Source organism: Perna viridis, chromosome 1 (genome assembly GCF_037379345.1).
Source record: "Perna viridis isolate PV_CMFRI_1.1 ecotype Kerala chromosome 1, ASM3737934v1, whole genome shotgun sequence".
NCBI classification, from domain to species: Eukaryota; Metazoa; Mollusca; class Bivalvia; order Mytilida; family Mytilidae; genus Perna; species Perna viridis.
Genome location: NC_142445.1, coordinates 45902925 through 45920956, shown reverse-complemented (window position 1 = coordinate 45920956; position 18032 = coordinate 45902925). Strand labels below are relative to the sequence as shown.

Here is an 18032-nt window from a genome sequence, read left to right as displayed (position 1 = left end):
TTAATAGTCTACAAGTATCAGTGACTTCTGAGATGAAGGCATTCAACTAACATAAATTGAACACATACACATTTTCAGAAGACATTAGTTAGGACCACCATACAAAGAAAATAAAACAAGCTAAAATCAATCAGATAAAAATTTATTCCTTCCCCTTCTGCATATAGTTGTCAGTTTTCATGAATTTCAGTTTCTTGGGATTGATTCCATAAGCAAGTAGTCTTTCATCCGACAGTTTAGGAAGTTTATTCCTGTTTTTCTTTTTTTTCTTTTTCTTTTTATTAGTGTTTGTGTCAGTATGTTTATTTTCTTGAGGATCATTTGAATCATGCTGTACGTCACGACTTTGTGGTTTGAATTCTGAGTCTTTCTCTGCATTAGACATTTCTTTGGCAACATTTGTTTCTGAAAGTTTTCTTTTCTTTTTCTTCTTATTTGGAATGCTTGTCCCAGAAATGTCTTTCAAATCTCCTTTAATTTCAGTACTGTTCTTCATTTTTAACTTTTTTGCTTTATTATTTTTAACCTTTGCCTGTTCATGAACAGTTGTCACAGAACATTCTGAGTTAACAAGTGTTTCACTACTTCTATCCTCCAAAGAAGAGTTGGTACTAGCTGCTTTATCACTATTATCACTGTTTTTCATATTTAGCTTCTTTTTCTTTTTGGGTCTTCCTTCAGCACTTTGTTTCTCTTTTAACTTTCTCTTTTTAGTACTTTTCAATATTTCTTTCTTGCTTGAAGTTTGGTCTTGCATCTCAATAGATCCAACTGTTTTCTCTACAGATGAATTCACAACATTATCTGATGACTTTGTTTCTTGATTGCCCTTTTTGTTCTTTTTCCTTCTTTTCTTTATATTTTCTGTAGAAGACTCTCCCCTAAAATATATAGTATAAAATATATAAAAATAAAGTCCGAGAACTCATTTAAAGGAGGAAATGAAAACAAAATCAAATCCTGATATTCCATACTCCCCTCTAAAAAGCTAAAATGAACTGGTCAAAGTTTAATATACAAACATAAAAAATGTGAATTAATTGAATATTAAGTGATATCAACCCAAGTAATGATACAAAAGGAAGATGGTGGCCTTACTGAAAACTACTTTTTGAATTTGCTTAAAATTAAACTGAACTTGTATTTAACAATACTAAACATCCGTGCAAAATTTCAAAACATTCCTTGAATCGTTCCCAAATTATCATCTGGAAACTGTTGAAAGACTAACAGATGGATGGACACACATTTTTTCTGAGGGCATCACTTAATATATCGCCACTTTGTGTGGTGGGGTATAAAAAGTACAACATGTATTTTTATAGTGACTTAGTTTGAGCCTAATGACATGATGTAAGTTCTGAACTGATTATCCAAGTTTTATTCAATGACAAAGTATACATGATGGTGTAAACTTCAGTGGACTAAGCATGTAAAGAAATTTGATGCTGCCAATCTACTATAAAAAATACACTAAATTAAAAAAAAAAATCCATCATTTATATTAATTTGGCATCTTTTAGTCCATACATTTGTTATAAAAATTAAATTTGCATTTAAATTCCAAATTTACTCAACAAAAAATACTTTAATACATGACATTTCATGTGATAGTAGACCAAGCAGTTAATTTGACAATCACAATATTACTAACAAATCAGCTGCTGATAAAAAAAAAATACAATTATTTTGTTTAATTTTTACAACACAAACTTCTGTTTTAAGTTTAATATTAAGGGCGTCTGTTGAGGAACTGTTTACTATGAGAGGTCAAGGGCCTGATGTAAAAGGTATTGATAGACTATAAAGATTACATGACTTAAAATTAAGGTGTTAAAGGTGTTTCAATGTATATATATCAACCTGAGATATTACATTTAATACACAAAATATTTTCTCCTAAAGTTAGAAAATAAAACTTACTTTTCCTGTTTTTCTGTAAGACTGGTTAAAACTCTGGTCTTCTTTTCTACATTCTTAGATTTCTGTTCATAAATTTTAACTTCGTCAATTTCTTCCTCTTGGGTTCTTAAAAAATGATTTGAACAAAATATGAGAGTACAAAATAATCTTAATGGCTATGTACACAGATAATGTGATAAAACATTTCATAAGTAAAAAATATTCACAACTATATGTACCAGTACCTTAAAATAAAATTATAATAAATCACACTTCTATGACTTGCCTAAAAACATTTCTTTATATTGAAATTTACAGAGTACAGTTTTTGTCTCAGTGTTCAGTAAACATGAAAATAAGTTTTTTTTCCCTTTTTAATTTAAAACTTATTCTAGTTAACACATTTTCATACAATTTTTATAATGATTAAAATGTAAGTTTGCCATTTTTTTTCAAATTTGAGTATGCATACAGCATACTTTAGTCTTAAAGGAAACTAATTCATTTCTGCTATAAGTGCCTAGTTTTGACAAATAATGCATTTTAAAGAAATGTTTCTTCAAACTTGAGGAGTCATGTGACTTAAATGTTAAAAGGCAATATGTCTGATTACCACAAAACAAATATTGTAGTAACCTACCATGACCTTTAATTGCGACCATTGTTTATTTGTGTTCTTCTAATTTCACCAACATAAGGGAATGTTTTTCGATCAAATTTAAGTTTCTTATTAGGGTTGACAATATGATGATGCAAACAAAACTAAAGTTTACATAGACCTATCACTGTGCTGTATATCCATTTCTAAAAATAGTTTGGTCAACAAATTTGTTATACTAAGCAAGTCACAGCAGTATGCACATTTCTTTTAAATGATACAAACATGAGAACTTATAGTCTGAAATCATTGTTTCTAAAAGAATAAAAGGGAGGTTTTATGTTCTCATGATTTCTTTTCATATCCTTTAATATAGTATTAATGTATGGCCTTTTTCCATATTGACCCTGTAACATGCCCTTCGTATTAATATAATTAAGTATAACTGTAATGGACTGAGGCAATGCGAGGGCCATTACACCCATCCGAGGCCATTATTAATATCAAGGGCATATTACATGTTTTCCAATAATCCCCCCCCCAAAAAAATCATAAATTTAAAGCTCAAGATTAAACATATCTAATAATTAACATACTTAGTCTCAGTACCATCTTTCAGCAACTTTAAATATCTTACTCTAATTAATTGAACTATTAATAACTAATTAATTAAAGTTGTCACTTATTTGTAGAAATGTACGCCATTTTGATAAAGTTCATAATGGTCCCGTATTGATGCCCTGTTTTGAAAATCATATTGCATGGCTGTGATTTCGTAATGACCGGCTGTAGGAATTTCCGGTTTGTAATGACCAATGTTGAAATTTTCGATTCATAAAAGGATGGGCATTTCTATATTATTGATGTAAGTTGCTTAATAAGTAACTTTAACATATTCAATATATTCATTATTAGGACCGCAAAGACGGCTTCTGAAAATAAACATGCGCAATAGTCTTTCTATTTGTCTTTCACAAGTTGTGATGTAAAACATGTTTAAAAAACTCAAATATTTTATGCATAAGCAGTATACAAGATAACATAAACTGTATCATCAAGTTACTGAATAGCAAACTGAAGAAAATATAATTCGGGGCTAAATTTGATGACAATTCATTTATTGAACATTCTGAATGATCAAGTGGCATTACGCCTTGGGCCAGGATTTTAATAAACTAAGGGTAGACTGCCTGGGGCTGAGAAGCTCCAATATACATTGTCATGCAAATTCTGTAATATCTGATACACCCTAAAAAATGGCTACACATTTTTACTTTTGTGAAAAAGTTGTTTTATTGTAATTATTCATTCTTAGAGATAATTCATATTGAAAATCCAAAAGTTTCTATTGAATTTCAGTGCCAATTAAAGAGTTATCTCCCTTCATTTTGAAGTAACGATACTTCATTCTATACAATTTATATATCTTAAAAACTAAGGGTTATACGAAAAGCCAAAAGTTAATTTTTGTTTAAAATATCATTTTATATCGAAAATTAAAATAAAAAAAACATGTAGTCTAACCACAAATGACATTTTGCATGATTCCTAGCTTGGGTGTTACTTAAAAACATACTGTTGCTAGACACATTGCATGACAATGTACTCATTGATTGTAAATGTTACACGACACTACCATCATATTAACTGACTGAAGATAACACACCATACCTGTATTGACTCATCTTTTTCAGAGAAACCCATGCATTTAACTCCTTGTCTCTAGCATTCAATATCTACAAATATAAAACATATAAAATTCTCACACAAAAAATCTATTAAGAAGGTTCATTTGACACTGGAAAATGATAAAGGCTTTGGAAAGGTTAAAGGTCAACTAGACCAAATGTTTAGTTTCTACAGCAGTGAAAAAAAAGTTCATTTTCCTTTTAAAAGAAACAAAAATATGACCAATAGTATTAACACTTTGTCTAGCACAGTATTAAACAACAGATTGAGGTTGGGAGGGAGCTTGGATAGGAAAAAAATCAAAATTCAATGTACATGTCTATAAATGAACACAATCTTGAGTTTAATATACACTATTTTACTCATAATAATATCCTCTACACATTTAGCAGGAAAAAAAAAAACATTTCCTTTTTTTTCAGTGTGACTATTATTGCAAGATTACTCTGTAGTTAAGCAATTGGAACTTCACTTTCATTACTGCTATACAGAAAGAACTGCAGTACTCAGTAGGTAGTGTTAAACATAGATAGCTATCACAAATCAAGAACAGTAACTCTGCCACGAAATCTGCCACAAAAGAAGGTGCAAAGAAGAAAAAATCATTGTAAAAAACTTACTTAACCAATTTTTTAATTTAGCAAAAATCCAGACATCTACAAGTAATAAGAAATGCAGAGTAGTTCCAATTGAGTATTAAAGGCCACTTCATATGTTGTTTTCAGTGTATTGCTTACCTCATTGACAGAGAGACCAAAATCATTAGGAACAACAGTTCTGTACTTGAATCTACAAGGTTTGTCATCTACTATGTCTTCATAATCCAATGAGTAATACTCATCAACATACTCCTCAAAGGATTTCTTCTCTGGAGTAAAAGCAACAAATGAAATACAGGTCATTAATAAAACAAACTTGGACATACTTGCCCCTAGAACTTACCACAGCAGTTTTTTTTATACAATATACTAAAGAATACTGTGGTAGTAGCTGCTCTAGCTGTTTTAAACAGATGTACTGCTTTGTCACACAACTGTCGAAGTAGAAAATATTTGTTTGTACGACGAATATTTCTTTTAGTTCTTGCAGGAATAGTTTTTTGTCTTCCAATAAATGAAACATAAGTTTAATATTTTGATGAAGTTATCGTAACAGCAGGGTATTATTTCATTTGATAACTAAGTTTAATAACCACTGCTGGTCTTTTCTAAGCAGGTAGTTTCAATTATTCAGAGTGTATTACGGTAATAAAAATACATAACAATAGATATCTACTTCACAACACAGCAATGGCAAAATGATTCATTTTCAGCTTTGCAATCCATAAAAAAATCACGCTTACATAAAAGTAAATTTATAAACACTTTTTAATGTGTAACACCTTACCAGGATCAAACACAGGTTTAGTTTTAGCCAAAGCTTGCTTAAATTTTGACTTTTTTTTCTTCTTATTTGATTTCTCTACCACTTGTGAAGGGTCATAATCAGCATCCATCTGTATAATACAAGAATTCATCGCATTGGTTATGTATAAGGCAAAATCTGAAAGTGTATGTTTCTAACTGAATTTATTTTTGTCAGATATCAAATATAGCATCTGAATAATTCTATCATTACTGGTATTTGATAACAAGTAGACACAAAGCATAACTTCATCATTTGGTTCATATAAACTTCTAAAACCAAATTCAAACAGCTATTTGACATTTTTATGCATAGAAATTATATTAAGATGGTTATCAACAAAGCATACTATTACATGTAGTGGTACTACTAAGGACTGCAAGTCTAGTTCTTAGTCACTCTTACCATGTAAAAATAGATATTTGTCATTTTAGTTGGTATTTTTACACAGAAAGATGTTCTGCTTTTAGTACTGAACCTAATGCTCCATAAATTACGATACTCCATGCATTTAAATGGGACCCATTCTCATGAAATCACAGATTTATGTGACAAGGCTTACGTATCCTATACTTACAATAAAGTTGGAGTCATCAACATGAGGTTCCTCCTCCTTTTCTGCATGCTCCTCCCCTGTCCAATTGTCCCAGTTCTCTGTAATGTGTGAAGTAATACTCCATTACATAAATAAGTCAGTAGAGAATGAAAGAAATGTAACTGTTAACTGTATTGTATTGAATTGTGAAAAACCATGAATGAAATTTTCTTCATGGATAGTCATGATAACAAACACAAACTTAATAATGCTTGAAAAAGAACATGTTACAAAAAAAAACAAAAACTAAATATGTTTATTATCATGATAATGCTTTTTAAGTGTTTTATGCAATTTATCATAAATGTCCATACCAGGTACTAAGTCCTCATCATCAGCTGTAAACACAGGTTTGATGTCACCATCTTCATCTTCACCATAATAGTCTTCATCAAAACATGCCTATAATGAAGAAACTTGAGTGTAAAAATCTATTTATACTGAAGACATTCTCAGAGGCTGTTAATCACATTGTTCTATGGGAACAAAAGAACAAACCTGAAGTGATCATATTTTTTTTCTTACATTCAAACAAATTGAAACTTCATATCATTTATGCTATTATCATAAAGCAATATATTTTGACTGCAAGAGAAGGTATGTAATACAAACAACAAACAACATATTGGAATACATCAGTAGCTGAGAACTGATAGAAATTGAACCATATATGAATGGAACATTCTTTTCATATCACTTAAACATACAAAAATACCTTCATCATTTCATCATGTTTATCAGGATCAAAGTCGTCTTCAATGTCTTCCATTTTTAGTCCTAATGACTGGTTTCCTGTTATTTCCTTTAATTTGTCTATTTTACTCATTATTTCTTTCTTCTTTAAGTTTTTCAACTGTTTTATTTCCTGTTTCCTTTTATCTTTTTCCTGTGATATAGACCATTTTGAATCAAAATACAAGCACAATCTAGATAAATTTATTGCTTATATAAAGTAAGGTCTTACATCTCACACTGCATGATGAACATAGGTGGGCTCTAAAAAAGAACAGAAGTTTCAACTTCCATCATAAGGTAAGGTGCAAAATCCAAAATCTGATATTTTTTTAAATTCACAAAAAAAAAAAAAAAAAAAAAATGTTTTCAGAGATGCAAACAATTTTACTTTTCTGTCAGACATTTGGGCCGTCAGAGTAGCAAGTTCTGCCTCACTAATCAACATTTTGCCAGACCTATATTTTAAATCAAAAATTAAATGAAATGTTAAGGTATAAATGTTACCAAGACTTCAGACAGCCTGTAATATAGTGAGTATTGCCCCCTGTCCCAGTTCAACAATGAAATGCTTAACCATTTTAGCTGATTTGATTGGTCATGAAATATTTCCTTACCTTAAAGTATACAAAATGTAACTCCTTCCTGAAGAGTGAGATTATAATACCAGATATGAAATTGTTTAGGTTGAAATGGACATGGTACAAAATGACAAGATTATGAAAATGCTTGTTCCTGTTGATAGAATAAAGCTATGGGAACAGGAAAATTTACTTTGATAAAGCTGAATACATTTTTTTATTAACAAAATTGACGAGGAATGACAGAGACATTGTAAGTTTTGGAGGACTTATGCAGACAATATTATTGGCCATTAAATCCAGCACAGCAATCATTTTTGCAAGACCTGTATGAATTCCGCCTGTTAGGGTCTAATATATCCAACAATTAGTAGCATTTCTGACGTTATATTCTTTATAGTATGTAGTGCCTTACCTTTTTTTTTCTTTCTTTGATTTCTTTTCTTTTCTCAGCTCTTCTACTTTCTTTTCTGCGAACTGTATCATCTATTTGTCTTGGAAATGATTTAATCTGTTCAACATAATACACTTCAGGTAATAGAAATGTACATTTTTTAAATCATACAGCTAAGGAGATGCCCTCTCAAGCCTATAGTGACTATTTCATTGGCACTTATCCCTTTGATATTGAAAGCAATTATTTTGAAAATATGCCATGAAGACAAAACAGACATCACTTAATTTGAAGTAAATTACTGCTGATGTGCATAAATTTCTAATGCAACATTCTAATTGCCGTTTTTGTAAATGGTTATATAGGAATGGAGATAAAAATTTGATATTGGATGATATGCCATCATCAATCTTGATTTAATGGTTACAAATAACTATTCACTGTCTAGGGCACTGTTTCAAAACGTTTATGTGAGAGGTATGTAGGTGTAAGTCCCATTGATTTGTTGAGGATTTAAGTGTAAGTGAGTCTTACAAGTGCTTTGTGAAATGGTACTCAGTAAACTAACCTTAACTGAGTCTTACAAGTGCTTTGTGAAATGGTACTCAGTAAACTAACCTTAACTGAGTCTTACAAGTGCTTTGTGAAATGGTACTCAGTAAACTAACCTTTGCAAACACTGAATCCAGTATTCATGACGACAAATTTTCAAATACAGTTATCTTGCACCATTAAAATTAATTTACAATACAGTATTTTGATTGCTTTAGTGTATAAACTTTCACTGAAAAACATGTGGACCATCAGATAAATCTTTAAATACTTCCATTTAAATTTATTTACTTAGGCAATTAATAGACGTTTTCAAACAAAATATTCACTAATGTACTAAACTGATATCTATAACAGATCAGAAAAAAAATGATACAAAATGTACTACAAAAATAAAAGTGGTAGGTATTGATGAAAACATACAAAATCTTGATCAGGTTCCTCAAATCTGAAGTTGTACTTCCTCTCAAATTCCTCTTGATTTTCCAAGGCCTCTTCATCTTCAGAGAGACCATCACCATCATCTACTATTTCTTCATATGTTGGTATTCTACAATACAGAAGTTACATTGTCAGACTACCTGACTATCTCCTTTGGATTTTTATACATCTCAATATTTTGTTTCTGGAGAGTATGCTTAATTAAACTTGAAAGAGAGCTTAAAGCAATGGAATCAGTTTAACAAACTTTCATGGTAACTGGTGGAAGCATATTTGAGTTAAGGTTTGAAAAAGTGGAAACAACACAATTTTTGTATGAATAATGTACCTGAATTCAAAATTTTTAAAAATGAAAAGGGAGCATATATCAATAGAAATATTAGCTGCCAAAGTTTCAGGAAAATGGGTACAAATGTTTTTGAGTCATATTTTGAAAATCATCCCTTTTTATGAATTAAGTCTGACTACCCCAAAACATAATCTCATTTTTTTTTATATAAATGGAAAAGGAGCTCACACTAAAAGGAAGAGTTTAAGGAAAAATTATAGAAGTATTTTTGAGTTATTGTGTGAAGAGTGAACAATGGACAGACAGACCAACTGCCAGACACCAGTATACCATACTAGGTCCCATTGAGAAAGACAGGTATATAAAAAAGTAAACAAAAATTAAAAGAGGTACCGATCTGCATCTTTGTCAAGATATTGCTGCTTTAGTATATAATCTCTAAGGAATTTCTCTCCTTCATCTAACCCTGGATCATTCCAGTATTGTTTTAAAGAGTCCTGCAACAATAAAAGATTATTGATCAATGAAATTGTCATTATTACATCAACAAATTAATTATTGAATGTTTTTTAAAATGTCAGTGTTGTGAAACATATTTTAGAAGAAAAACATGAAGCTGCATGTGCTTTTGTACTAGGTTCACCCAAACTGCATCTAAAATGGCAAATTTATGCTCTGTTTATAAGAAGCCACATGCAAAATCTGAAATCAATCCATCCATAGGGAGCTGGGATATATGTGATATTTTTTTTTCATATTTTTTATTTCATATAGTGAAGAATTAAAAGTGCCACAAAACAGGAAGTTGATATCAGACAGCATCAAAAATCACTTGCAATAAATGCTCCAACATCATTGTATGTAAAGACTCACACCAAATTAGAAATCAATCCATCCATTAGTAGCCAAGATAATTGCAATGAAATTTGTACTGACAGACAGACAGATAAAGTGATTCCAGAATTCCATCTACATTTTAGACAAACATCTAAGAAGAACTTCATATAATAATAAAAATAAAATGTTTATTATCAATCTCAAACTTACGATTTCTACCCCAAACTGTTTCTCCTTTTTCTTTCCTTTCTTCTGTTCTTTTAACCAGTCATCATAATCATCTTCCTCTTTGGCCTAGTATACAAACAGTTTTCATATGAATACGTGCAGATTAAATACTTTTATAAATGCATACCTGTCCTAATATCTGGAATATCTGGGGTTTCCCAGAATTAACTACACATGTATTAGGGTCACAGATGGTTTCAATCACCCCATTTTTTCTTGAGAACCATTACATCTGTCTGATTTTTTTTGCCAGTTTCAGGGCCCATTCATTAAAAATTTCACTAAGGAATGCCTAATAATGTACAACCATCAATAAATGAATCAACACAGGTATGTGAATAAAACAGTGCAGAAATGTTTTTTTATACAAGATTCTGATAGAATCTTTATTGATTATTTGAAATTTATGGGTCTGCAACTCCTCTGATACAAAAGTAACAAGCTACTTTTATTCTAGTCTCGCTCAATTTCACAAGTAAATGGTCTAAAATGTCAACAAAACATGGTCTCTCATGTAAAATGATCAAAACTTTAAAGTGTAAAGAACATGGTATCAACAAACAGGAAATTGAATCTGGAATTCAACTATGTGGGTGTGACATGCACAATTTCAACCTGACTTCGTGGTACCCCTAAATCTCCAACTTTTTGTATGGCACAACTTAAAATAGAGGGTTGCAGGGTCAGAGGAAATTCAGACAAGCCAATTTTATGTCATGCATGCTTGAAAAATCCAACAAAATACAGGTGTTATCCAAGACACAATGTATTGATGAAGCAGACCAGTCAAAAATGCATATGAAACCACTTCAATAAATGGATTGTAAAAATTCAAAAGAAGGATAATAATTTTGAATATTCCCAGAGACATTAACAAGGAACTAGAAAATAAATACTATCTAATAAGACAGTAAAATGTCAGAAGACCAAAATTCACTTACCTCATCTTCTTTTGTCTTCTGTTTCTTGGTTAAAAACTCTGAATCACTTGAATCTGTGTCTGAATCATCAAATGCACTCTTGAAGCTGAAAATAATATCAATACATTAATATACTGTAGAATCAAACAAAATACAGATAATAAAGAAAGAAAATTTCTGTATATCAAGACAAAAATAGTACCAAATAAGTACCAAAAAAATCATAGTTACAATTGTATTTAACAAGTTGATAAATGGACTGGTTACATCAAACCATTTATAAAAGGTGTTTATAAATCTAAATTTTGCTGCTTTCAATACTTTTCTTCATGTCATAAATCAGTTCAATTCCTTATTACCTTAAACCAATACAGTTCATCTTGACTGTTTTAGTCAGCTTTCTAAAATTCGAAATTTTGGAAAAAACAATGTTTTAAATTTAGATTTGTTCAGCTGTCTACATTATGTTATTGTAACCTGACTGTTATATAATACCTTTTTCTGATTTCTTCTTGCTCTTGAACATAACTTGGTTTTTGTGGTATATCATCCACGTCACTGTCACTATCATCACTCAATATACTGAAAACATATACAAAAATGCACATGTATTTTTTCAATGAAATAATTTTTTTTTAAACTTTGAAATAGCTACTGACATTGAATAAAAAAGTTTTATTGACATTGCTCCAGCAACAATTTCTAAAAAGCTATTTATAAGATTATGACATATTACATATTGATGTAGTGAGCTACTCATATACTTTATAAATCCAAGGATAAAGGACATAACCGATACAGCATATGCATAAAATATTGTCAAAGTTGAGTGATTCTTTTTAATTTGAAATGGATAGACACAAAGTTTGTCACACTACCAAACATTATGTCTACATTCGAAATCATTTTCATCTAGTTATCGAGTAAAACAACCATTTTTTTAAAAGCCTACTGGCTTTTCATTGAGAACCAAATTTGGTGGTTTGATTTATCCTGACAAACCATGAAAAGTGGTACCCCACAAACATTAGTACTTTCATAGTAACCATAATTATCTTGGCAACAAACAATGAAAATGTTGATGCTAGATTGGGATGTCACCAGATTTGAATATTAAGAATTTGACTAGTGTTGATTTAGCAGGTTGTACTCATAATCTAAACCACAGTAGTTGGCAAGAAGCTAATGAATCTATTTTTAATTTCAATGTCAATGTCTTTTTATCAATGTGAAATTGAATATAGTGATTACTGACACAAATATCTTCTTCATTTCTGAACCTTATAATATCAAACACACTGTCTTATGGCGATCTAACATAAATACAGTTGTATCCTAAACAAGAAATGTTCAAAATATGGTATGCCTATGTTGAAGAACAAAAAAGGTACATAGTATGGCTGGACACAAATCTGCACAGACAGACAGACTGATAGAGTGATTCCTATACAGCCCAATGAACTTTGCATTGTCTCATGGTAATACATCCATGTGCCAAATATGATATGAATAATAAAAATCAAGTAATTTTAACTAGACTTCAAAGATAAAGGTCATTAAAGGTCATGATCGTCTTATTACTCGTACACCCAAAATGGAAGTACAAAAGGTTGTCCCAGACACAATCCATGTCAAAAACCATATAAGATCATATAAAAAGTTTGCAACACATTGTCTAATGGTGATACATATGTGCCAAATATGGTATGCCTATGTCAAATAAAGAAGTTATGGTCAGGACAGAAATCTGCACAGATAGACAGACAGAGTAATTTCTATATACTTCCTTTAATCGTTTTTGCTGGGGGTAAAAAAGAACATCCAAGTTATGGTTGTAGTTTACACATTGATATCAATATTATTATTATGAAAAATTACCCTCCTTTTTCCAATATAACTTTTCTTTCATAGTCCTTTAAGTAAACAGGTTTTTCTTTCTTCCCTTTAGTAGGTTGTCCCTCACTTGATTCTGATTCTTCTACAATGAAAACAATTGGTAGTCAGGAATGACCAAAATATGATTTCACATGCCAAAAATGCCAGAAGATTTTACTCAAACACTCAATAAGTTCAAACAGTCTTTTAATATCTGTGTTCATCTGCACTTGTGATAATGTTTTAATCCTTAGTAAAATACAATCATGGTATAATATTATCAAGTTCTAGACATAATACAGTCAAAATGTGTTTTGAATGAACCTTTAACAAAGGTCTCTGTCCTTTCTTGGAAAAAAATTTAAGTTCAAAATATATTTGTTTCAATAACATGTGTCCAAGGTAAAACCCTAAGATTTGACCATTAACTTTCTATCATTACATCAAATTAAAACTTGCCATAAAATCTTTATTCCATTACTAATTTAACCTGTTTTCCACAAGCAACTTTATTCATAATTCATAGCCATACTTTCTTTTGTAGAATTAATATGAATCTTAAAAAATATGATTGAACGAAGCCTTACTATACATACCTCCACTTTGATAAAACTTTTCATCCTGTTTATAAATTTTGGGATCTTTACTTTTCAGAGCAGCATAAGTTTTTAGCCAATCTCTTTCAACAGCAGCTGTTAACCCCTAAATAAATAAGACACCATACTACACGTACATTAAATCATTATTTATTAGCAGTATCTAGTAATTAAATTTATACGTCAGAAAAAGATCATGGAAAACATACACAGATTTTCGACTTGCTTAAATTTATAACTCTTGTGCTAATCACAATGTTTTATTCTTAAATTATTGGCAGCTAACCTAAAGGTACCATACTTAAATGTTCACAAAAAATTAACAACATATGGTCGTTTTTCTTTAAGAAGAACCATGACCTTGGGTTAAAACTAAAAAAAGTCTTGGGTATATGACATACAAAAATATATATTGTCTAAATTAATAAATTGATGAATAAAAGTACCTCTGCATTTTCATCCTCAGATTCTGATGAGCTAGAGTTAGACTCTAAATCACTGATGTTTCCATACTTATCCTTTACTGTAAAGAAGATAAACATTTAAAGAAGAAGTGCATTAATCATATTGATATTATTACCCTAACAGTAAAGTTACTATATCTCTGCTCCCAACTATAGATAATTGAAATCAGAAAAGGGAAGAATGATTCAGATTAATAAATATTGGCAATTTTAACCAAAATTTTCAAGAACAATGAATTTTGATACATCATTTGTGAATAGATTTTTTTGTTCTATTTGTTGTGCCAGATTACAATACTTTGCTCTTATGATTTGCTTTTTAATTAACATCACTGGCAGTTCAAGAATTCCTGTTAATGTTAATAATAAAATCCTTAAACAGGGACTGACATCAACTGCTGTCCAATTGTCCAAAACAACTAAAAATGGCAGTCGAACAACTGATTTTGATATTTCCTATATCATTAACTTAGTTTTACTTTACATAAAATAAGTCAAGATATAAATTTTCCAGTATTTTATTAGACATGAAAGTTCAATAAAAAATTGACTTAGCTGCAGATCTTGGGAGGTACAAAACTATGACTAAACTTCTATCAGTAAGTGTTCTGCCTCATACTCAAATGAAAACAAAAAGGTAAAAATACAAAAATTGCTGTCTCGTTCAAGACATGTATGTGATGATCATTCATTATGCAATTTATGGAAATCAAATTAAAAATTGCAGAACTGTGAAGAGACAAGAGCAGTCATAACATGAAAACTTTCATGTTGTATTGTTGTATGGCCAAAAATATGTGTTTGTGATCATCACTGCATATTACTGTAATAGTCAAGGAGTAGTTATCACCAGCAGGTAATTCTCATCAAAAAATGCACAAAATTATGAAGAAAAAAAAAAGTACTATGAATAAGACTGCTGATAATTTGCTCTCAAAAATGAGCTATCATACGATGAATTTCTTTGAGGAATAAAATTTTGGTGAGCAGATTGGCGAGAATTGCTTCTGTCTTGAAAACGGCGAGATCAACATTTTGTACTCTCTGACCAGTAAACTTTCTACAAGTCTTCCACACATTTTAAAAAGAACAGAACCAATAATGACAAAAACAATCGATGTGTGACAAATATTTGTGAAATAGAAGAACTAATGAATAACACATACACTTCTGAAGCTCTTCTTTCTGTCGCCATTCGTCGTATTTCTTCGCATACGCCTTGTTTATCTTCAACATGCTCGCATACAATGGGGTGCATTAACGGCGGGGGGAAGAAACAAAAAAATATCAACAAATGTCAATTCGTTACTTGAGACATTTGCCCCTTTAAGCCTGAGGATGAAACATTTTGAGCAAACCTCACTAGTCCAGTCTCTGCAGACACTTGATTAGATCCGAACAGCTAAATGGATGTATTTGCTTTAGGGCACCGTTCTGCCCCCACCAGACGACAGAATTGCTCTGCGGGTTCCCTTCAATTTCGAAGCGAATTAAGTCCGTCCTTTTCGTCTAACATCAGTTTGTTGTAGTTTTGGCGTGAATTCAGAATTGATCAGGATACTTGAAGATTATCGAGAGTTAGACATTCGCCAAGCGAAGCCCCCTGGAAGTTCCGGAGATTTCCTCCACTGGAGACAGATAATCATGTCCAAAAATTTTCAGCATTTATACCTTTTTATGGTCTCTCTATAAATTAGTTTACGCTAAATGAATAAGGATGGAAACGAAGAAAATAACGTATACTGGCTCATCAAATTAGTTACCATTCTTGAACACACAATATATGCAAAGTTAACATGCACAGCGACAAGATTTTCTTATTTGGGATAAGCGTAGTATGTATCTGCCCGGGTTAAGAATATTTTCAACATAGAACTGATGTGACTGAGGTTTCTCTATCTCAGACGTACATGAGCTTTTTGGATTCCTAACATTTAACCTTACAAAAAAAACACTTGATCATTATATTAGATAATGTAAGTAGAGAGCTAGAATACTTTACTATTGACAAAAACATCGAAATGAAATACAGTTTAATATGGGTCTAATTCAGGTCAGCATCGTCTCCTACTCTGAATAGTAAGTCTTGGGTCCTTGTGTACAGCGAATTGTCTGTAACTTGTCAATGCCAATGTTAAACTCTTTGCATACATGCAAAACGCATAATCCTGATAAGTTTAGACTCTATTCATTATGCTGAAGATTTCTGGTTAGAGGCAGTTTTCAAGACTGAACTATAGCTAAGTTAAGACTAGAAGCTTTGCAATGCATGTGGGCAGCTTCTGTGATTCGTTCTCTTATCCAGACTTGATTAAGTTCCGTAATGAATTAATTTGCAAGGGCCTCTCCTGTTGTTTTGTCTGCATCATACATACAGTTTTAATTTTTTTTTCAAAGTATCTGACACAGAGGGAAATATGTTCAATTGTAGAACTATCAGTTGCTTCGTCGGCAATAATTCCATAATGCATGGCCTCATTACAGCTAGCGACAACTTGATTTTGAATTTGATTGGTGCAGAGCTTTATTTATTTTCTATTTGCGGAGATGTATACTTAGCTCTCGGGTCGCAAAAAGCAAGATGATCGGCTAAAACTAAAGGTCGTTGCTTTTTGCTTCATCATGCAACAGTGCTATGAAATTTCTATCGTTTCATCGTGTCCCCACAAAGCATATGTTTTGCTTTTCACAAAGAAGAATAACATCTTCGTGCATGATATTATGCAAGATCTTACGGTTTCGTAGTATCTGGTCATTGTAGCTTTTCAATAGAGATTGTCAAATGCCGGAGGATTTTCCGGTCTGCATGAATTCGTAGGTATTCGTCTGCTGACAAATTACACCGTTTTGTACAACAGCATTTATGTTCAACGTGTTTTTAAATACTTTACAATCCTTGATTTTTTTTAAGAAGATTTTATCAGAAGTCACTCAATATCAAAATTACCTTGTTGGAAAGGCAAATTCTGAGGAATCTCATTCTTTTGTCAACATTTTGTTCCATTTTGAATTAATTTTTGTTTATCATGTCGGTAGAGGCTTTCACTTGGTCGAAAAAAGCTGGGCCTACAAAATGAGAGTTATTTCATCAGTTGAGCAGTTTGTAGATGAGGCCATAGCAGTTGAAACACATTTATCGGCATTGGAAACAACAACAGGTTTATCGGATTTACAGAAGCGTCAAAAGGTTCTGATGAATTCTTAAATTAACTGTCGATATTTCGTTGCATTATCAACTTAACGTGTAAATCGTATAAAATCAGTAACAAAACTGTTCAAATCGATGGATCAAGACTAATGTAAAAAAAAGAAATTGCGCATTTTGGTGCTGTCAAAATTGCAGCCGTCAGAATCGATTGATACTGTATGTCAGTTGATTGACAGGCAAAAAATTTAAACCTTATAAACAAAGACGCGAATGTTTTTAAATCTGACATTTTTTTTAATTAACGTAGTAAGACATATAAGGGCAACAGTACATAAATGATGCATAACCTTTGCCAGTAGACAAGTAGTGAACCATCGCCTCTCTCCTGTTTTTTCTTTGTTTTTGTTTGTTTGTTTTTCTTTAAAAAAAATTATTGTTTTGGACAAAACTATGTGGAAGTTCGAGCTACGCGACGCGCCTGTTCTTTTACTTCATATGCAAATATTATGTTTATTCTCGTACCCCGTGCATGTGCCGCGGTGCCAGGTTGTTATAAAGATTTTGATGAAGCAGAGCGACTAGCTTAGTGCTCTAACTGTATAATGTGTTTTAAAAATTTGAATTTAAAAATTCCAATGTTATTATAACTACGTTTGAAGTCCGAATTGCTCATTTACTTTTGTTACTTTGTACATGTATGTATTATTTTGGTTACTTAATGTTCTTTGTTGTATTTGTCTGTTTTTCCATGTCTGGTTTTTGTCCCTGGATTAAAATATTTTGATTT

At 31.2% G+C, this 18032-nt stretch overlaps 1 protein-coding gene across 1 annotated transcript; it reads right to left on the bottom strand.

Moving 5' to 3' along the window:
• Positions 1-126: 126 nt before the first annotated feature.
• On the bottom strand, positions 127-15413 carry LOC148628999 (protein KRI1 homolog). The gene is made up of 18 exons (XM_088542199.1): positions 15264-15413; positions 14080-14156; positions 13634-13739; positions 13041-13140; positions 11658-11744; positions 11184-11268; positions 10225-10308; positions 9571-9674; positions 8871-8997; positions 7917-8012; positions 6904-7074; positions 6503-6590; positions 6171-6247; positions 5576-5684; positions 4927-5057; positions 4172-4236; positions 1924-2028; positions 127-881 (listed from the first exon to the last, which is right to left on the bottom strand). The coding sequence occupies exons 1-18, from the start codon at positions 15331-15333 to the stop codon at positions 143-145; spliced, it is 2421 nt and encodes an 806-aa protein (XP_088398325.1). The 5' UTR covers positions 15334-15413; the 3' UTR covers positions 127-142.
• Positions 15414-18032: the final 2619 nt, after the last annotated feature.

Excerpts from the sequence above, each read along its gene's own strand:
- LOC148628999 (XM_088542199.1), bottom strand. The coding sequence starts at position 15,333 with ATGTTGAAGATAAACAAGGCGTATGCGAAGAAATACGACGAATGGCGA. Across the intron at positions 10,309-11,183 it reads AGAAGACAAAAGAAGATGAG|GCCAAAGAGGAAGATGATTA; the intron begins GTAAGTGAATTT and ends TTTGTATACTAG. Across the intron at positions 7,075-7,916 it reads TCAAAGAAAGAAAAAAAAAG|GAAAAAGATAAAAGGAAACA; the intron begins GTAAGGCACTAC and ends TCTATATCACAG.